General features: G+C 39.1%; 2 protein-coding genes across 2 annotated transcripts; both read left to right on the top strand.

Annotated features, from left to right (window-relative positions):
* Window positions 1–1319: 1319 nt before the first annotated feature.
* On the top strand, window positions 1320–8418 carry LOC125378749 (toll-like receptor 4; the record flags this gene model as incomplete). Its single annotated transcript, XM_048394709.1, has 2 exons — window positions 1320–1394; window positions 6923–8418. A coding segment is annotated over exon 2 (1491 nt), but the record flags the coding sequence as incomplete, so codon positions are not given.
* Window positions 8419–8424: 6 nt separating this feature from the next.
* Window positions 8425–9985, top strand: LOC125378684 (toll-like receptor 4). The gene has a single exon (XM_048394624.1). The coding sequence runs from the start codon at window positions 8625–8627 to the stop codon at window positions 9546–9548; it is 924 nt and encodes a 307-aa protein (XP_048250581.1). The 5' UTR covers window positions 8425–8624; the 3' UTR covers window positions 9549–9985.
* Window positions 9986–23588: the final 13603 nt, after the last annotated feature.

The raw sequence follows: 23588 nt of genomic DNA, 5'->3' as shown, positions 1-23588 counted from the left end.
CAATTACATTTTAAATACATTTAGTAGCATGAGTGAGAGTGAGTTGGGTTTAGCGCCGCTTTTAACAGTATTCCAGTTATATCGCGGCGTGTCAGCTTAATGTGGGAGGAAAGCCAGAAGTGGTGCAGGTCTCAGACGTTTACCACTTCGGTGAAACCCACGAGCACGGGTATGGTGCTGACAAACCTAGAATCGGGGCGAACCGGGATTCGAACCAACAATCATAGATTTCTGGTAGCAGCATGATTAGGGCATGAACCTGGTTATGAGAAAAGTGAGGAAAAAAGAAAATCTATTAAATGTGAACGTAGCACATGCCACTTTTAGGAAGCATTTGGAAGTTACAACATAGAACTGTTTAAATTTAAAAATTTAAAATAAAAGAAGATTAAATAAATTCATCATATTTATTATTGTTTACATTTTTAAGAAGCCACAAACAGAGTTGATGTGTGCTTCTGATAAGGCTCTGTGTGATAAATAGAGTCACGTGCTCTTGTTTCTCTATCCCCCTTCTATATGGAAGTTATAAGCATGACATATTGTTTCTTGTTAATGCTGAAACTGGTGGATCGAAACGGTTGAGTACCAATCGTTTGTGATTGTCAAGTAAACATTTCAACCCGTACAGATGACGATTGTTCTGTTGATGGGGGCATTTTATTTGCCCTATACAAAAGACGTTTCATAATGTTTAAATCGCCCACACGAGCATTGCGTATTCATTTTGTACGTTGTGATTTGTTTGATGTTCTGTGCTCGCTGTGGTAAGATGTCTACTGGACTTCTTGAGGTGGAGTAGTTAGCAGCTGTGTTCTCACATTCTGGAGTTCAAGCTTTTTAGAACTGTTAAAGAAAGTATACATTGGGATTTAATCACCCACACGAGCATTGTGTATTCATTTTGTACTTTGTGATTTGTTTGATGTTCTGTGCTCGCTGTGGTAAGATGTCTACTGGACTTCTTGAGGTGGAATATTTAGCAGCTGTGTTCTCACATTCTGGAGTTCAAGCTTTTTAAAACTGTTAAAGAAAGTATACATATTTGAAAATACATCCGAAGACCGAAACCAGGCATACATGACAAACGCGAAAAGTTGTGTCTGTTTAAATCATCAGTAAACTACACTCTGCTCTGTAACATAACTGTAATATGCTCACACGAGAAGCCTAGGAAAAGCCCAGTTCTTCTCATCCTCAACTGCCCATAATTCAACGGCGTTTTGATGGGAATTACCCACAAGGAGTGTGTTCCGGCTACGGATATGCTGTGTCATGTGATCTGTCCTGGATGTGCATAATAATATGTATTTAGTAGACGCCGCGACTCCCTCCATCACAACTACGCGTATCTGTGCCTGCTGTTTGACTGGGTGTTGAATCACAAGTTGCAGGTGAGAATTTGTTTATATTTCATATTATATTGTTTATTCAATATCAGTAGACAGCCTCTTTGTTAAACGTTAGTGATGTTTGTTTGTTGTTTAACGCCGCACTCAGCAATATTCCAGCTATATGACGGCGGTCTGTAAATAATCGAGTCTGGTCAAGACAATCCAGTGATTAATATCATCAGCATCGATCCACGCAATTTGGATCGATGACATGCATCAACCAAGTCAGAGAGCCTGACCACCCCATCGTGTTAGTCGCCTCTTAAGAAAAGCATAGTTATATCACGCAAAGCGCAGACTCGTTTGACACGTCAGTGAAAACCACAAGCACATATATGGCACTAATAGGCCAATAATAATTATTGGAGAGAACTGAATTTCATTTGCTTAAAGAAACAGGACGGGCGCACAAGTCCTGACTACAATTCCTATTCCCTAATTCACAAGGGTGTTTTCTGTGTCGAAGTTCAACATTTCACTTATTGTTGTTTTAGGAAATTTCAGATGATATTTGCTTTCATTTTGTGAAATATTGTCCTGAAACTTTTGACGGTAGAGATGTCGGTATATATATGGGTACTCCTGGTTTAAGTTAGCCCGCAGGAGCCCATGATTCTCGGAGTGTCGGAGTGAGTGAGTTTTATATTGTACGCCGCTTTTAGAATTATTCCAGCAATATCACGGTTGGGGACACTAGAAATGGGCTTCACACATTGTACCCATGTCGGGAATCGAACCCGGGTCTTCGGCGTGACGAGCGAACGCTTTAACAACAAGGCTACCCCAAAGTCCCCTATGCTTCTCGGAACAGGCAACTCAATGAATCACGACACCAGTCTCGGTGATGTGGTAGATTGCGTGTTCCGCGAAGGCGATGGTTCCGCGAGATATATTTCGTCCAGTCATTTACTGGATGACTTGCATACAGGTTAATAATTTGAGTAAACATAAAACTTTAACGCCAGAGAATAACCCGTCATGATTATCCGACAAATCACGAGAGGACACGGGTGCTCTCGAATGTTCTCGAAGGTTAGGTGTAGTATATTTGGGTTTAACGTCGCGTCCAAGATTATTGCACTTATATAGCGAGGTGCATGCACGTGTGTGTGTGTGTGGTGTGTGGTGTGTGTGTGTGTGTGTGTGTGTGTGTGTGTGTGTGTGTGTGTGTGTGTGTGTGTGGCTACTAGTACTAGTCCGGACTGATGCCAATTTGTAATGCTAGACCACTGAGATACCATGCCGTAGTTTAACATGAATACCCCACTCAGACACAGTACACTGACTCCGAGCCGACCAGTCCTTGTTTTAGCCCTTTAATGCCGAGCGCCAGACAGGGTAACAACAAGAACCATATTTTAACGTCTTTTGGTATGACGCGGCCAGGGAACGAACCCCGGGCCATCCTCTCTCCGGGCGGACGTTCTACCTCTAGACCACGAAGGCGGTCAGTTCTCGAAGAAAAAGCATGGCATGCCTTACCTGTAGCAGCAGCCACTCACACAATTTACAGATAAAATAATGTGTTTTGTGCAGTATTCCTGCCATGCGACGACGGCAAAGAACTTCCTTAAAGGAAGAAATTCAACAAGCTATCTAAAGTTACAAATATGTACAAAGAACGTAACGTAAAACACCTCCTTGTCATACAACCAACAGCAAAATGGAAACTGTGTGAGGAATGTCCGGTGTATCTATCTTTAGCGACAACGAGCCCTGGGAGGAAAGTTAGGAGGAAGGGAAATGTATCACGAGAAATAACAATAGTCTGACCCTACCATTGTTGCTCGTGATCTGAACCCCTTATTTTTATATCGTGTCGTTGTCCAGTAATAAGATATTTTTAATTTTCTACAACTAGTTTTAAATCAATCTGTTAAATATTGGTAGTTATTATACTGTCCTTCAGCGACAGTTTAAAAAAAAAGATTTATTAATGCCGACGTGAATTAAAATTAAACTCCCTCACTCATAACAATGGTCAGTTTATGTGTACCTCCTCAAAAAAGGTTGGCTGTTTGTTGTTTAACGCCGCACTCAGCGATATTCAAGCTATATGGCGGCGGTCTGTAAATAATCCAGTGATTAATATCATGAGCATCGGTCCACACAATTGAGATTGTTGACCTGCATCAACCAAGTCACCGAGCCTGACCACCCGATCCCGTTAGTCGCCTTTTACGACAAGCATTGTCGCCTTTTACGGCAAGCATGGGTTGCTGTAGACCCCTTCTAACCCGGATCTTTACGGGTCTCCTCATAAAGGCGACTTTGATTGTTGTAAGATGGCGACTAATGGAATCGGATGCTCATGATGTCAATCACTGGATTGTCTGGTCAAGGCTCGATTATTTACAGATCGCCATCATGTATGTGGAATATTGCTAAGTGCGGCGTTAAACAACAAACTTCAATGTAGCACAAGTCATAACAATAGTTTTTGTGTACTTCCTTATAAAGATTTGAAGTGAAAGTCAAACAAACACTCTTCCTTCAATTGAAAATGAAGGAAGCGTATTTGCTTCACTTCGCAACTATATAAAGAAGTACACAATTGAAAATGAACCCATAAAGATCCCGGGTGGAATAGGTCTTCAGTAACCCATGCTTGCCGTAAAAGGTGACTATGCTTGTCGTAAAAGGCGACTAACGGGATCGGGTGATCAGGTTCGCTGACTTGGTTCATGCATGTCATCGATCCCAATTGCGTGGATCGATGCTCATGATATTAATCACTGGATTGTCTGGTCCAGACTCGATTATTTACAGACCGCCGTGATATGGCTGGAATATTGCTTTTATTGCTTTAATATTTTACTTGAAGCGACCAAATCCTTTCCATATTCATGTTTGTTTAATTGTTGTTCAATGCCGCAACAATTAAACACACATGAATATGGAAAGGATTTAAGTTAAATAACAACGTTGTGACTTTTGATGTCCGCTTAGTAAATACATTTCAATTGATTGATTGGTTTGTTGTGTAACGCCGCACTCAGCAATATTCCACCTATATGACGGCGGTCTGTAAATAATCGAGCCTGGACCAGACAATCCAGTGATTGACATCATGTGCATCGATCCAGTTTCAGTTTGCATTGTTTAACGCCGCACTCTGCAATATTCCACCTATATGACGTCGGTCTGTAAATAATCGAGTCTAGACCAGACAATCCAGTGATTGATATCCTGAGCATTAATCCACGCAATTGGGATCGATGACATGCATCAACCAAGTCAGCGAGCCTAACCGCCTGATCCCGTTTGATGCCTCTTACGACAAGACACTGTGGTAACACTTGACTGATTGTAAGTTTTGCCATTAAGTGGTACACATTTGAAACATTTCTTCTTAAAGTACATACCCGTGCTCGTGGGTTTCACCGAAGTGGTAAACGTCTGAGACCTGCATCACTTCGGGCTTTCCTCCCACATTAAGCTGACACGCCGCGATATAACTGGAATACTGTTAAAAGCGACGTGTAACCCAACTCCCTCACTCACTCACTCACTCTTAAAATACATACTTCTCTTTATATCTTTCTATGGCTCGCGTTTCTTTTGGCGGTAAGTATAATGTAACAATTAACTGTGTACTAATTACATGTTTGAATATTATCAGATTTGCGTTCTGAGATACAGTGATGTAAGCATCTTCTACAATTAACAATTCATGTATGTAACAAAATACAAAACCCTCTGCCGGAATTGTTTGTGTGAATCAGTCGATCAAGTAAAAATGCCTGCGTGACAAGACGAATCAACTATTTATACCCGAAAAAAGAAACTGCCTTATTTTAGGAACAGTGCTATAACAGGACATTTGACATTTCTAAGAAGCAGATACGCTAGAGACAGTGACTAGACTACATGTACGTAATCCGTATCAATCAAAGGTGTAAAAAACCCTGAAAATCATATCTGTCGGAGACCTACCAAATTATCAAGTTTTATCATTACTATATTTATTACAATGCAAATACTTTAGTGATACATTTTTCAGAGGATAGGGCATACACACAAGTATATTGCTTCCGTGTGTTAATGCAGGTTGTACTTGGCATCTTAGTTCTCAGTTTCATACCGGATGTATTTCTGAATTTGTATATGGGACCATGCGCACAGCATGACAATTACTTGCTATTCGTCAGTCTACAACACACATAACACGGTCAAACAACTTTGGGCACCGCTTTTGCAAGTTGTTTAGTACAATAATGTTTTATTAAAATCTATTTCAGTTTGTTTTCACCATTTTCCCTATTCCATGCATGTTTATGTTGCTACATCTTTTGGCTCATGTTCCCAAGGATTATAAAACACTTTAATGTTTCTCCGTCCTAATGTAACGTTATAACATTCCAGGTCATTACCATCATCTAATACACAAGAGATGATACCAAGACATATTTAATTCGGTTTTATGGTCTATGCGGTCTTACAATTGATTTTATTAGTCTTTTAATCTTATGTCTAGTACATATTTTCACAAACAGGGCTGTTAGCTGATATAAGGAAGGTAACATCCAGTTGAATTCCCAGTTGACGTACTTACTTTTTTAAATCAAATATGAGGACTGTATACGACATACATTAGTCTCTTAACGACGTTTCTACAATTAACATTTTGAATAAGCCGTCAATATGCCAGTTGTGACAGGGATGATGGTATGGTTGCTGTAGCAGACAGATTGACAGTCGGTGTTACGTGCGTCACTAGGTAATTAGTACGGCATTGACCTTCTTGATTGTTACTATACTTTGAGGATTTCTGTGGCCAGTGGCGGACGTAATTCAAACTCCTTCCACACTGACACCGCATCAAATATATTTGTGTACCGATTACATAACTCTTATGGACAGGGTGGGGTGGTAGTTCACCGGACGACACTGTGCATATTGGGCGGCTCCTTTGATATCTCCTCCAAACATACTTTTATAGAATGACCCCATTAAACGATGATACACATCTCGTTGAATATATCAAGGCACTAATTCATCTTTCATAAACATTTTTTGTGCCTTTGTGCTTAATATATCCACATATGAACGAAAATGTGTAAAACATGTATCCACATTTTTTCTTCCTTGGAAACAGCATGTTTATTTTTGTAAATACCTTTGACCGAGACTGGGTAAAGACCGTAAAGTTTCTGGACTTTTGGGTTTTGCAGAATTAAAATGGAACGCGTTATATATATATTTATCCAGTTTTACTAGTATTATTATGTTTGTGCTTGATCAGATTCGAGTTACAACACAATATGGTGTTAGGGTAGCACAGTGGTTAAAGCGTTCACCCGTCATGCAGAAGCCTCAGGTTCGATTATCCCACATGGATGTAATCTGAGAAGCCCATTTCTGGCGTCTTCTCCGTGGTTTTTGCCGCAATATGACAAAAACTTAGTGTATTATGTAACATATGACAGAACCACATTTATAACGGAGCATCCTAGATGACAAACGAACACATTATGGGGTACATCTCATATTAGTATTGACAGCTTTAATTTGCTTTTTGATTTCAGCTAAGATGCTACTTTGCGTCCTGTGTCTGTTCCTTGGCTGCCTGACTCTGTCTGAAGGAGGACATCTCAACATCAGCTGCAAGCCTTGTGTGTGTAGTGTGGCATCAAATGGAAAAATTATCGCCAATTGTTCGGACAAAGATCTATCTTACATCCCCGAAACGATTCCAAATTCAGTATCATACCTGTGTTTGTCTCATAACAGAATTAATCCTCTGTCAGGTCGTTGGTTTCAACGGTTCACCATATTGGAACATCTTGACCTATCCTTCAATCAACTAAAAAGTTTGCAAGTGGGCACTTTTATCGGAGCTACAAACCTGCTACAACTGAGTCTCCATGGAAACAATCTTCCGCTAAACGAGACAGCATATCCAGACGGGATATTCAGACAGCAGAAAAGATTGCATACTCTGAACATTGGACAGAACAGCAAGGTCGCAGATTCAGTGTACCCAGATAAAGCTCTGAGCGATCTTACTGCTCTTCGGACACTTGTCATTGATGGTGTGAGTAATGCCACGTTTGGGAATGGATTTTCGAAACTGAAGAATCTTACTAAGCTTACGGTATCAGGGGAAAGGGGCTACTGTTCAATTCAAAAGCTGCTGAATACATCTTTCCTTCACATTCCGTCTGTCAGGTACCTGGACATCAGCAAATGTGGAATCTACTCTATTGAAACAAGTGCATTTTGGCCACTGAGGCATATTGATACTCTAGACATCTCCAACAATCAGTATCTAGGATTTGATAGCCTTGGTGAAGCTGGATATGGGCTTCGGTTTTCATCTCTAAGAGTATTAAAGATCAACAGGATTGTGACAACATTTGCCATAGGAGTTCACATAAAGCATCACAATATGAGGTATTTCACTGATCTTAATGTAAAGGAGATCTCTATAGATTCAAACAGAGTGGAACTGATCGATCAGGAATGCATCAGACTTTTAAAAACTGTGGAACTGGTATCCATGAAACACAACAGAGTGACATTTGGATCCTATCTCCTGAGTCTGAATGAACTGACAAATTTACGTAAAATCTATGTTGAAAACCAGTACGCATCTAATATCCCTCTTGTTGGTTCTGGTACAGTCCCAACTCCCTCCGAGAATCCTAGGCTGCCTTCATCTGAGGCTCAACCAGTGGTTCAATATTCACGAATATGCACGCGTGCCTGTGAGGCAGAATGTACCAATAGCTCTTTGTGCTTGAACTATCATAATAGTTATTATTACAATGCAGAATATGAAAAAAACATAATCATTGACTTAAGTATTAAAATACTGCTACCTCCAAATGTAACATATGCAAATGTTAGCAACAGTAAATTGAACTATCACATTGGTGAGCTTAACTTCAATAGAAACCAACTTAGAACAGTCGATTTATCCCACAATGTCTTAACAAGGTGGATAGGGCCATTACATGAATCTCACACAGTTGAATACCTGGATCTCTCTGACAATTACTGTACATATATAGCTCCAACATTTTCATGTTTGCTAGTGGCCTAAAAATCTTAAATATAAGTAGAAATTACCTCTCAGTGGCTCTTCAAGCGGACAGAAATGGGCAGATATTGTTCAACCAATCAAACTTGGAAGTACTAAGAATCTCAAATAATCTTATTCGGGAACTGCCTTCATCAATATTCAAGAGACTTACCAGACTTCAGGTTCTTGATTTAAGTTGGAACATGATGACCTCTTGGACTGTTGAGATTAGCCACATGACGCACCTCCATACCTTAGACATATCGGAAAACAGATATGAAGACATACCAATACAACTAACAGATCAAATTGACCAAATAATGATTCATAGAAACGACAGTCTTCACCTAAGCATCAAGGGCAATATCTTGAAATGTGACTGTCCCACACTAGACTCATTAGAGTGGATTACCAGGCCATATATTTCCATAAAAGAACCTGGCAGTACACAATGCAGATTATCAAATGGGGAAATTATTACATTTTTAGATATAGGAGATGTTGTAGTGAAGCTCCGGCTACAATGTAAAATTGTAATTCCTCTGATATCCTCAGCAGTGGTTGGAATAATATTTTCCATGTTCATATTTGGAGCTGGTATGGTATACCGATATCGATGGAAGCTGCGCTATCTATACTACACCACTAGACGGAAGTACAGAGGCTACCAGAGACTGAGAGAAGGTGAAGACCATTTTACTTATGATGCCTTTGTTTCCTATGCTGATGGAGACAGAGGGTTCGTTATCGAAGACATGCGAACTGTACTGGAGAGACACTATGGCTTGAGGTTGTGCATCCATCACCGTGATTTCATGGTTGGGGAAGCCATTACTGCCAACATCATCAATGCTATTCAGTCAAGCAGGAAGACCATTGCTGTTTTGTCACCGGACTTTGCAAAGAGCGCCTGGTGTGACTATGAAGTCCACATGGCTAAGCTGGAGAGCATCCACACTGGAAGAGACGTCCTGTGTGTGTTGTGGTATACTGACATACCCGACACGAGAATCCTCAGTAGAGATATCCTTGACCAGATCAATTATGACACCTATATTAAGTATCCAACAGTTGAAAATGATAAAAGGGAGTTTTGGGAGAAGATCAAAGCTGCAATTAGCTTCTAAGACTGATTCATATGCCCCTAGAACCCTCAGCAGAAAGGGATTGCATTGTACTTATGTTAAGTGTGATCATTGATGGTGGCAGGATATTATCAGCAAACATGTAATCAGTTTCACAGCAATAGTGTTACAAATGTGCATCTTGCGTGAATTGCAAGTACAGAGCTACTCGCTGAACTTGAATATACTTCATTGATATTGGTTTCGATTGGTGATCAGATATGGGTAAGGCCGTGAGGATAAAAGTGTGCATCACACTAAAATAGGAAAGAGAAAACATTTATTAGTGGACACTAGCTGTGTATAGTTTGATATGAAATGAGAATGAGTCTGGAATTGTTTGTATTACCATCGCTGATTGAATTATCAGCAATGTTAGCTCCAAACGTTCTCACAAGGAGAGAAACGTTTGTACGAATAAAAAGTATGCAAAATGTAAACTGTCAATGCAAGAAAATAACCATCCTAGAATTTCTGCCGAAAAAGATTCCATTTGGTACAATAGCTTTGGAATGTATATGAATGGGTCACACAAAATCAGTGATGACACTAGGTGAAAAGGGGAAGCATGTTCTGCCCTACCGGAAGAACCCACCATTCATACAAATTGCATAAAATAGGAAGTATCAATTGCATGGCGCCGCATATCAGTACTCCTGTCATGCGACGTCAGCCAAACCACTTCCCACATGCATGCCATAACATCCCTGATATGCTGCCGCGACTACACACAGCTTGGCAAGGCTGGCTGGCTGGCTGGCTGGCTGGTTTGTTGTTTGCGTGCGGCGTTAGACAACGAATAAACAAACATGCATCAACCAGTTCAGCGAGCCTGACCATCCGATCCTTATGCTTACGTCAAGCATAGTCGCCTTTCAGGGCAAGCATGCATGGGTTGCTGAAGACCTATTCTACCCCGGCTCTTTATTGGTTGCTTGGCAATGTGCTACTGCCGTACTGGTGAGTCAGGCTCACATCATGATTTTGTTCATGGATCATGGTAATCTTACCTGTTCCTGTAGAGAGAGGTTGCGTTAGCACATTGTAACCTCACAGGTGAGGTGAAATGGGGTTTAACGTCGCGTCCAAGATAATTGCACTTATATAGCGACGTGAATGTACGTTTGTGTGTTTGTGCGGCTGCTTGTACTAGTCCGGACTGATGCTGATTTATAGTGCCAGCTCACTGAGATACCAAACCGCAGTTTAACATACCCCACTCAGACAGAGTTTACTGACACCGAGCCGACCAGTCCTTGTTTCAGCCCCTTAACGCCGAGCGCCATAAAAGTACCTTAAGATTACCTTAAATTAGGAAATATGTTAGATGTTCCAGTGGGAAAATGTATCCCACATCCGTTTGTTTTTTATGAATAAACATAATTTCGAAGGCATCTTTTCTTGATAATGTTTGTAAACAAACACATAAACGAATGAATACATTCATCGCAAGTAATAGCAGAAAGGTCCACGGTCACATCCGTCATCAGACAGTCACATTTTACATGCCAGTGTTAAGAATCACGTTTTTAACGAAAACTGTTGAACGAAGAAACTAGAAACTGTATGTGCCGAGAGATTAAAACTGCCCAAACTGTGCAGCAGACGGGACTGCACACTAAGGTTTAGATTGCTATCCTCGGGTGGCCCTTCGTGATACCCTCAAATAGACCTACATGTAAGTTCATCATGAAGGCTACTTCTATTTTAAAAACGATGACTCAAACATCTTAAAAAATGCTCAGTTAAGTTGGAGGGGATGTTTCTTTCGATCCAATCTCAATGCGGTATTTCTTCATGTAGTTTGATTACTGATCCTGAATTCAAATCTGAACTTTACAGCTAAATCATACTGTACAAATCCGTTTGAAGACATAACATTCCAAGCGAAAAACATCATATTTGGCACTGAGTGTACTCTTTGAGGGTTGATTTGTTTGAGAGACACAACAGAAATAAATGATCGAATCAAGTCAGCCAGAGAAGATCGAGCATGAACAGAACTCTTTGCAATCGGTCCTCAAACATTTGAATTCTGTTAATCACTCTATCTTTTGCATGAAAGTTAGGATATTAGTGACAATACACCATACATACAATAGCCTTATATGCAGTCGACCTTATAGAATGTCCAGAGAAAATAATTGGATTCGACTGTTGTGTACATCAATGCAATCGGGATTTAATGACAAAATAACAAACGAAATGCCAAAGTCAATGTATTGAGTCTTTTCTGGCATCTTAAAGGCGTCGATGCAGCCATGGTCACAAAAAAGGAAGAGTGAGTGAGTGAGTGAGTTTGGTTTAACGCCGCTTTTAACATTATTCCAGTTATATCACGGCGTGACAGCTTAATGTGGGAGAAAAGCCCGAAGTGATGCAGGTCTCAGACGTTTACTACTTCGGTGAAACCCACGAGCACGGGTATGGTGCTGACAAACCTAGAAACATATCATAGGTTTCTGGCGTGTCCAAGGTACGCAACTCTGCACAGCGAATCGCGGCGCCTTAGACGACTGGGCCACGCGGGGCCCCCCAAAAAGGAAGAAGAATGATACTTTTCATTTTAAAGAGTTGTGGCCTCTCCTTCAGGAGCCATTCAGGCTGTACAAAGTAAGAACAAGACCGTAAAAAAACTAGCGAATATATCCTTTTGCTACAGGCGCAGTATAGAGCTTTATCACACACTGACCTTCCAATGCTGAACTTCGTATCTTACTTAAACTGTATCACAGAGAGTGAGTGATTATCCCCCTTACCCGAATAGCTCTATTGCGCACTACCTTTGCAATGTATCGTATGCCTATTCAGGCAGCCAGCGAGAAGGGTTTCAGGGAGGAATTGCAACTTATTTTTCAATTCGATTAAATACCCGGCTTCTAAAGAATTACTTTGTTCAATAAACAACACATGTTGGTTGGTTGGTTGGTTGGTTTTTTAACGCCGCACTCAACAATATTCCAGCTATATGACGGCGGTCTGTAAATAATCGAGTCTGGACCAGACAATACAGTGATTAATTTCATGAGCATCGATCCACGCAATTGGGATCGATGACATGCATCAACCAAGTCAGCGAGCCTGACCACCCGATCCCGTTAGCCGCCTTTTACGACAAGCATAGTCACCTTTTACGGCAAGCACGGGTTGCTGAAGACCTATTCTACCCCGGAATCGAGTAATAGGAATGAGTGTGTGAGATCATAAGTTTAAGTCGCGTCAACAACATATGTACAACAACGGGTTTGACATGAGAAATTTATAATTAGTTGTCATAATAATCACATGTATGGTGCTTGCTGTGCAGAGTTGAGGACAGTATTGTTCAAGTAGTTCACTCTATGTAATGCATGATTCATACCGTTTCTTGCGGCGGTTTTCGGTTCTGCATGGTTTATTGCTTTGACAGTTATTTCGACAAAGATTTGACAACCATGTATGCGCTTTGCTGCTGGATGCATAGGAAATCAACAGGATGGACTGTAGTTTGCAATTATTTTCCCAACCAGTAATACGGTTGCATGATATATTCACGACATTTGGGTTGAACTTAGTAACATTCTTCTAAACATACTTCGAATCTAAACCAGAGCAGTAATCACAACACAACCTAAAGTAAATAAACGGAACCGCACACACGGGTAATGGGTGAGTTGGGTTTAACGCCACTTTGAATAGTATTTCACTTATATCATGCCGTGTCAGCTTGACGTGGGAGGAAAGCCCGAAATGATGCAGGTCTTTGACGTTCACCACTTTGGTGAAACCAACGAGCAAAGGTATTAATGCTGACAATATAATCGGGGCGAGCCGGAATTCGAACACACTGTCATAGGTTTCTGGCGTGCCAAGGTACACAACTCTGCGTAGCGAATACAGCGCCCGAGGCAATTGGGCCAACCGTGCCTCCGTACACAAACTTCAAAATATATGCACAATAAGTGCAAAACCCACAGGTAAATTAAAAATACAAAGGAGGTTCATTATAACAATTTATTTTAAAACAAGTATATCATAATGGTATGAATTGAGCAAACCTATGGTAATGTTGAACATACAAGGTATTTGTTTATAATTGTAAATATGACACTGCAAACACGAAAACGTCGTTTTTTTCCGTATATGGTCATTGGACGGAAAAACGACTAAAAATTCATTAAAATTGATTAATTGGTCAGCGTCTAGAAAGTGTCCAGAAAAGGGTCGAGTTTTTCAAGCGTAAAATGGACGGAAAAACGATGCTTTTTGCTCCGCCTTGTACAACTGTTAACGGCCAATCAGATGGCGCTGGTCCCCCCGACGCACGTGATGTCCAAGGCTTCCTTTCGGACGCTTTAGGTTTCGTATTTCTGGCATGCCGTGCTCTATTATCTGTCGCGCGCAGTGCAGCGAGATTTGCTGATAAGCTAGTTTTAGGATATGTTACATGTTAATGGAATTCAGACACGCGCCAAGAAGTCAAACCAAACAATGTTACTAAGTTTATTGTGGTAACGGCTATGTACAGTTACCCCTATCGGATAATGGGTTGTGTTTCATTTGGTTATAACAATAACTAATTTTTTAATGTGAAGTTTACAAGATATACGACTTGGACGCGAGGTCGGTCACATGACGTTCTTCACGTGACTGTATTCTTGAAAAGGCGTAAACACTGACTACTTCCACATTCCTGGGGAAAACCCTTGAAATTCCCTGGTACGAATTCATACAGAAGCGTGGTTGCAAGCCCATTTAAGGATACCCTCGCTACAACCCATCCCAAAGAGAAAAAACACGAAAACAAATCCAAACTGTCGCAGTGACAATTTACAGAAATCTATGAATTTACCTTAGTATCTATTTGACACATCTTCACAATCACCTTTCAATGATCGGCCAATTGATCAGTGATCCCAAAGGTTTGAAATAGCCACAGGTTAATTAACAACTTCGGAAATATCTCCCGTCACGTTTATCGTGTCGGCCATTTTGACGAATTGTACTTGATGTAAATGTATTACGACGCTCTGTCATTGTAATTGACTTACTGAGGTAATTCTGTAAAAGATCTTCTCATCTAATGAGGATATTGTTTGGAATATATTTCTTGTAAACATACTAAAACATATGTTCCTCGGTTTGGGGGGAACTATTTTATTCCGGGGTGGCCCATTAAATCTAGTAGTAAGTCAAGGCACCATGCGTGATCTGTTATTTTATGTGTTTAAATTACGATTTGGGGCGTTAATAAAATACACTGACGCAAGTATATTCTATTCAAATCAATTGGATAATTGAATATGCTTTCTTTTACATATTACATAACATCACTGCACAAAATATGAACAGTTGCAGTAACACAATACGGTCATCGCATTAAACATCATTTTCAACTGTACAGTATTTCAGTATTTCAGTTATATCATGGTGTATCAGACTGATGTGGGATAAAAATCCGAAGTGGTTCAGGTCATCCAATGGGTGTTCGGGAAAAGTCGAGCGTATCCTGCCACACAAGTGGCACCCGTCACAAACACATGCAAGGACAAGTCAATTGTTCACCTGAACAAAGCACGGAAACACACAATAATGCCCGTCCTCAGTTTTACCGAGCATGTAAATTATTTTGTCCGTCAAAAACATGGACGAGTATAAACAATATGTTCATTCACGTAATACATGTCATACATTTGACAAAATGTATTGACTCGGAGCATTATTGTTAATCACAGCGTATGCAGTTGAACTCATCACCCATCCCATTATTGATAACCCTTCTTGAAGATCTATGAAATCAGAAGCTGCAACACTCTATCTTTTAACTGGCATGTCAAACTTCTATTTCATTACTCAGTTTTATTTGCACGGATTACTATGGAAGGGACATTGTCTCTTGTCGCATTGTCGCATTGACGCCTTTACAAAAACAAGCAAAACGTGTCAAAATTAACAAAAGCGCGACAATTGGCCATTTGTCGCATTGTCGCGTGTTCGCATTGTCGTTCTTTGATAATTCTTTTCTTTATTTTACAAAAGGGCGACGATGCCGTAACGCGACATTTTCAAGGTCAAAATATGTCTCGTTGTCGCATTGTCGCCCCATCACAAATGTGTATAAAAGGCGTAAAGTTCAGTTATTGTTACAGTTAGGAAGTTCAACCTGATAAATGTACGTCTTGCCCCTTGCCGCGGCAGTAAGAGGAAGACTGATGTCAGTGTATAAAACAAAGTGGTGGGACAAGCTACAGTCAATACAAGGGGCGAGGGGAAGAAATAAACTGAGAACCTACAGGCGTTTCAAACACCATTACGATACGGAAGATTATGTTAAGAAACCACTGAGTCGCTGCCACAGAAGTGCGCTCGCCGATCTATTTTATATTCATGATGTATATATTGTATGTATATTCATTTTAGTATATAAGTTGGTTTTATGATCTTATCCTCTCTCATAAGTCGTTTTACGACTGGCCGTAAGTTTTAACGAGTTTTGATTTATATGCAAACTGTACAATGTACCTTATGGGTGAGACGCAAATAAATTATTGTCTGTCTGTCTGTCTGTCTTGAAATGAAAACACAAGTCCGTCCGCGAGTCCATAACGTTTTATTGTGAGCTCTTCTCTAAAAGTGCTTAGTGTTCAACTCCCAGTTCCAAACACGTAGTACCTCCTCAATAATCCACATACCTCCAGTGCAGTGGTCTTCCGGAAGATCTTACTCTTGACCGTATTAGACAACTGACGAGTGCACGCCTGACCTGTGACCTCGTTTCAACCCTAGTGATGTGTTTGCCGAAGGGAGAGGTGTAGGAAATGTGTGCTCCAGCCCAGCGCAGAGCTCGCGACACACTGTATACTGAATGTTGTATACAGTATATTGCAGTTGATATACTGTATACTGCATGTGATACTTATTTGCGGAAATGTTACACCTTTCAAGATTCAAGATTCAATTTGCATATATTTCATATACAACAGACCGCCGTCATATATCACTGGAATACTGCTGAGAGCGGCGTTAAAACAAATTGTTTTTATAATGGAGCGCTGCAGTCATTTAAAATAGAACCGTATACATATGTACATGTAGTACCAACTCACTCTATTTGTTTCGAATATTCAGCAGAAAATATATTATTAACCAGGTCTTTGGGAAAAGATATCAGATTGTTATAAGCAGCCACATAGGGATGATAAAGGACCCCTCGCTGATTAGGTTCTTGTTTACTTAAGAGCAGAGTTGGCCATGTTAGATGATATAACCAAAATCCGGGAGCTCCGGCGGGGGGCAAGCTGGTCTTGTTAGTGTATGGTATGAGCTGTGACGTTGACCCAAGAGAATAATGTTAAACATGAGACCAACTCAAGTCTATAATGATTGGGAAAGTCTAGATTTCCACAGCTCTAGCCTGAAATTAAGAATTGTTCTATGCTCCATTTTAATTGTATTATTTTCATTTTGTAGACATGGATGGACCAACCAGGAAAGAAATTGATGGAATATTAATATCACATGTTACCACTGATCCAGTTAAATTCATCACACAATAATTAATTAGTATTTTACATTACGGCATTTGATTATTAGGGCATGATCATGTACATGTTCACTGTAGTAATGTACACACCAGTCAACTTGATTATAATTTTTATCAAAGTGTAGCGCGGCATCAACGATTACTTTATGATATCCTCACTTGTCATCGATGTATTGACATCGAATAATGGACGGCAATTCGAAATTCTTATGGATAGCTTCAATAGGGACAGCGCCGGTGTCAGTACAATTTTCCTAGTTAAAATAAGTATCTACAAAATATAATCTGAAGCAGACAAGAACAATATTTTTTTTATTAATACTTACTTTCATGGATAGAATTAAGGCAATCTAGGCTTGCCAAATCGTTCTAGACTTGAGCTGGATTCCTTTTAAATTTATTCTGTATGGTCTGGGAGACGAACGGGCGTCAGTATCGCATGGAGAACTGGGACAGCCTTAATCAGTGTAATCGGATATGTTGTGGAGTTTCGGTTTTGGGCTGTTTGCTGAATATATAGAATTGCGAGTTATGTATACTCTGTATTCTTTCGTCATGGTAGCATATATATTTTCTATGTGGCTTTTTGAATTATCCACAAATAATGAGAACAACAATGTAAACCTCTCTCTGGAGATATGCAATAATACTACTGAAGGGCATATCTGAAAAATATTTCTTTCTTAAATACCACCCGTTACAGGCATTCTGATCATTATATCATACTTTGTACAGTTTAAAAGTCAAATAATGGCAAATTGTGTATCTTTCTACATTTTGAATTAATTATATTTTCTGAAATAAAACCTTAGCATCAGATAGTGATATACACGAATATGATCTATACTATTTTAAATGAATTATCAATTTTGTATTATGAAATAGATAAACAGAAATATGATAGTAAAAAATTATTTTAATCTATTCTTGTGGATAGGTAACGAGAGATCTAGGCAACGCACTAACGTAGCCATTTATGAAAAATGAAATATTAAAAGTTTAGGGGTTTGAACATGCACATTGAATGACAGGGAAGAAAGCAACGCAGTAATTAAATTATGAATCAAATTATGTTATAAATATAACAGAATATTTAGAAAATATAAGTTTAATTTCTCATTTTTGGAAGGTGTTTAATAATTATATAGATTTTGTTTGATTGTTTGTTGTTTAACGCCGCACTCAGCAATATTCCAGCTATATGACGGTGGTTCGTAAATAATCCAGTCTGGACCAAACAATTTAGTCATTATCATCAAGAGCACCGATCTACGCATTTGGGATACGATGACATGCATCAACCAAGTCAGCGAGCCAAGTCGCCTTCGTACAAGCATGGGTTGTTGAATGCCTATTCTAACCCGGATCTTCACGGGTATTTTTTTAAATAATAAGGCACAATGAAATTTTGTATATGTCCATAATAAGTGTGTATAAGTAGATGGATAATATGTCCATACACGCCAAGTAAATGGTATATGCATTAATTTAAATGCAAATGATTCAATGATGAGTTCTTTCACAAGTCCATATTTCAAGGCATGTATTTGATATTCATAATAACTCCACAAAAGCTACACAATGGCAACAAAACGGTACCAGTATCACAGATACCAATAATACATGATATACATAAAATTACTTTAAAGTTAAAACATGTATCTAAATAGAAAATTAGAAGGATACACTTCCGACATTTTTCGTATTTTGTTTTCGTTTGGAGAGAGAAGTCGTGATTGGTAGCTGATGGGTGCAAACAGGTGTTCCCTTCCGCCCAGGCCTTGCGGCAATGCTATGGCCCAAAATGAAACAAGCCTTGTTTAACAGGTTCAGACTCAAATTTCTATCCCACTTGGGCTCCTTTTAAATTTAAATATAATTTCTCGTGTCGATATGTGTCATGTCAGCGTCGATCCTATAATATCCTTTTATGCAAAATACATATATACTGATGAATTAAGGTAGTAATACTACGCAAATATATGTCCAGATGCATACATCAGTATCATCTCGTGATCTTAATTCGTGCTTTGAGCCCTTTTTCTACCGGAGATTCTGGGGTGTTAAATCACACCAGAAAGCCAGGTCCAAATTCAAGTCATAATTTCATGGTCCGACTTGTATGTTGGAAACCAATATCGCAATATGGCTAAATATTGCTGAACGTGGTATTAACCCGATTACTCACATAATTATTTCATTTTCTACAGTCATCTACGAACACTATTTTTAAGGAGGTATATATCTGTATCATCCAAATGTCCATACATATATGTCCACATTTACATGTAAAAAGCAAGGCGTCCTGCACTCTTCCTTAAAAGATAAATGTTAAGCATTTCCTCTGTGTGGATTTATATAATGTAATATCGTTTTAATGTAATGCTGATGCAGTAAACGTACCACAGACCTGATGCTAGAATAACATCTAATTTCTGAAATGAACATATTTTACAGAAAAAAAACAGTTGTTTAAACAATACTTATAAAATATAAGAACAAGGAGCCAAGAGCCAAATATTGGGCTGTGTTGGACATATTTGTTTCGGCGTCTTATGACAGACAAACCTGATGCCTTTAAGTATAAAGATAAGTAAGTATAGATGTTGTACATATTCAAATATGTTTGTGATTAACCCATCCTTGAAAAATATTGAAAGATGAGTGGTAACTATTTATGCCATTATTTCAAATTAGAATGAGAGCACATCAGGAAAGCATGGTACTTTAATATACGTATCTTGTCAACCCAATATTCTTTTTTAAGTAAGAGCAGCATGTATATCGAGAGTATAGGTTTGGTGCGTGACTTATCACACAGTACTTTCAGAAAGTGTGCATATTCTGTTTATCGGCAATAAATAACATAAGACGATTCATACGGGTAAATACGATTTACTTCAGAACTAGTATAGATTATTTAAGGTTAGGGGGAAATGTATGTAATTAACAGAACTTTGGCCGGGTTTGAAGGATTTGGGTCCTGGCTTGGGCTTTGTGTTGGTCGTTTAGACGGCATTTCCAGGTTTGACGTATCAATGAAAAAAATGATGTCAGGTGCAATTCTCTGCCTTTTCGGGTGAACAATTGGCTTGCCTTTGGATGTGTTTGTGGCGGGTGCCACTAGTGGATCGGAATGAGCTTGCGTTTTTGCGAGCATCCAATGTCATCATTTATTATGATGAATCATGACACATGCTCCTGATGTTGTTGCAATGGTGCAGTTGGCGCTACTTTTGGCAAGGGTTTCTCATGATAATGGAAATGCTTATGTCGCTTTTGTTGACCGATAAACATGAAAAGATATAATGTTAGTGTATATGGTCATGTAATTAAGAAACAAACGACGAGTGGGAGTTGTTTATTGTACGATAAACAACGACCGAGACTCGTTTATTTCTATATGAGATATCAACATTACGTACAGCCTCTTTAAGGGTGTTAAATTAGGAAAAAATACACGCTTTACAATATTTACCCGTACTTAAATAATGATGATTCCTTGAATAGAATCCGACAGCGGCCATGCTAGATAAATCCATTTTAGGATTTGAGTTTGGTCCCGCATATTCTCACAATTTTCTCGTCAATCATCTGTACCTTTTCTCCCAATACCGATTGTCATATCACTCTCACTCTCGGATTCTCCAGCAACATTTATTGGGAACAACTTACTAGACACATACCTCTCAAAAATATGGTCAAATTTACAAATTTTACTTTTCAAGTTGCGAGTGCATGTTCGAATCTCAATAAATGACGTCATGATAGAACAATGTTTTATCGTGAAATAAATATCGCTTCCTTCTTTGTCCTTTGTGATTTATCGCGTAGCTATCTTATATCATCAAATGCCAATTTCTATTTGCTTTATCATGACGTATCCGTGTCATGTAGCAATCACATACACAAATATCGTTGACTTCGACGTTGAATAGTGTCATGAAATATGATTATCCTCTTGTGTGCAATAAATCTAACATATTCTTACTTTAAGAATAGCGTCTATACATTATTATATATCCCTTTTCAGGTCTCTGTAACATTTGCAAAATGATACAAATATAAAAATACAACTGAACCAAAATGTAATGTTTTAATATCCTTACGTTGCTGAGTGCAGCATTTAACAACACACAAACAAAACATAATATCTTTAAGAATTATGCTAACAATTGCAATGCTAAAAATAATCTCACAATCTCCATACCTATTTCTCTCTATGAAAACATAATAACTTTTTTTTTAATAATCTAAAGGAATAATAATGGCAATACTATCATAATTATCATCATTATTTATGTTACTTATCCTCAAGTGAAGTAGTCCTCCACACTATACATTCAGTGAAGAAGCCCATGAACATATGAACTATGTAACATACATTCATGGAAATTAGATGAACAGTTGAAGTTAGCAAATGATATTATTCGGTCGAACGTCTATCAGCCATCTATACTATTCATGAAGAACATTTCACGTGGGACAAACAGAGGGAATTATGACTATCGACTTGCTAATTATTTTTTATATTCATGCCAGCTCAAACGATCTATTGGCTTGATTTATTGTTATGTTATCCACAAAATAAGTAGGATCCGATTTTTTCCGTTTTTGTTGAGATAAAACTGAATAATATTTGCTGTTTACATATCAAAGTTTGCCAAATTGTTACAAAATGTTTGCCAACAGCAAGGCTACATATCCCCAACATATTGTGCTAGGCACAGTATCACTGGACTGAGGGAGGGCGGTATTCCTCCTTGTGGGTCACCTGCTTGGCAATATGGGACGGGAAAACTACAGGGGGTGAGGACAGTTAAGTTGATGGTACAGCCAGATAAGAGAGATCATTTTACAAATGTGAAACCTCAGTCCACAAAGGAAGAGGCGAAAGCTGAAACTTGGTGAGGTTTACAGAACAAAGGCAGTTATTTCTAGTTTCTTACTGACTCTCGAAGATAAATTTAATATAACAATTAATGCGCGCGTGTGTGTGTGTGTGTGTGTGTGTGAGAGAGAGAGAGAGAGAGAGAGAGAGAGGTAGAAGAAGAATTGTACACCATAAAAATGGCTACGTATGTAGTTGGGGTAGATATGTTGAATGCCCGGCCAGTATGACCTTTGAGTCACTACAGTTTCAGTCATTAAAATGCGTAAAACAGTATTTGAGTGAAAGAAAACACTATAAGTGAGTGAAACAAAAGACCTCAGTACAGACACACCCAGTCCCCCAACCCCAAGTCTGCATGTACCAATACTCATACCTGCCACATCCTCAACCACTTAACTTACTCACACAATCATCTGACAACATGTTCGCCAACCCTCGTATCACAACGCATGCACGCATACACGCACGCACACACGCACACACACACACACACACACATCACATTCTTCTTTCCCCACCATTATGTCTACGTCAGCCATCATGGATCCATGCGCATGCTTTCATACATAATCCATCCTCCCACCATTCCCCAACAACCATCGAACTATAACTATATCCGCCCTCATGTATCGGTATTCGTGCTTTCATACATACATACACCCCCCTACCATTCCCCTACATCCATCGCAGTATAACTATGACTATAACCGCCTTCGTGCATCCGCACTTATGTTCACATTGCATTGCATATGCATCGAATTACACGTTTAAAATATCGTAAATAACATGTACATATTATATATCAGCAAACAGAGATTATTATAACGCAATAGATTTCATCCGTCAAAACATCACAGAAAGAGGGGCAGCCTGGAATTTTACAATGGCATTAGCATGCACTAAGACGTTCAACTGGTCAGGAGGTGAGAGTTGCGGAAGATTACGGTAAACTTCAGTTACAGATCTCCATTACGAATATCTAAAGTATGAATAAAGATCACAGCTTGCTATGACGTGTACTTCATGCCTGCAGAATTACCAATGTCCTTAGCTTTAAATTGTACGTCTAAATGCTTATGTAGACAAAGACCCAAATGTATATAGGCATGACCATATTATATTCTACGCAAATATCACCACATTTAAAAACAAAGGTAGATTGAGTCTTTGAAGGGCATTAAGAACTGATACACACAAGGAAAAATATTTATGAATGTCAACGGAGGAACACTGCGTTTCGGAATATATACTTTCTCCTTCGTCAGGTGCATAGTATTAAATGCTATGAGGCAGAGAACATATATTTGTACCTGTAAGAACAACAAAAGTAAAAAGATAGCAAAGAAGGGAACGCAACAAGGGAAGCTAACAGATAACTGGCATGGCTCTGATTACCCCGCCTCCCGTTTGCCCATTGTCCATTTCCCATTACCAATCATTCATAAGTTAAGTTTTGGCTTTAATTTGTCCATTGATAATCAACCATCAACGTCTATTATCTCCACCGTAAAAATATGTAGTTTACTGAGAAAGTAGTATCCAAATATAATGTGTGTTACTGTTGACCACTTTCTTAAAGGCATTGTTGGTTCAAAGCTTTCGGTTCATAGAAGCCGTGCCATTTTTC

This window comes from Haliotis rufescens, unplaced genomic scaffold (assembly GCF_023055435.1).
Source record: "Haliotis rufescens isolate VD_foot unplaced genomic scaffold, xgHalRufe1.0.p SCAF_13, whole genome shotgun sequence".
Classification (NCBI taxonomy): domain Eukaryota; kingdom Metazoa; phylum Mollusca; class Gastropoda; order Lepetellida; family Haliotidae; genus Haliotis; species Haliotis rufescens.
Note: the sequence above shows the minus strand (reverse complement) of the source record. Positions and strands in the feature narration are given on the sequence as shown.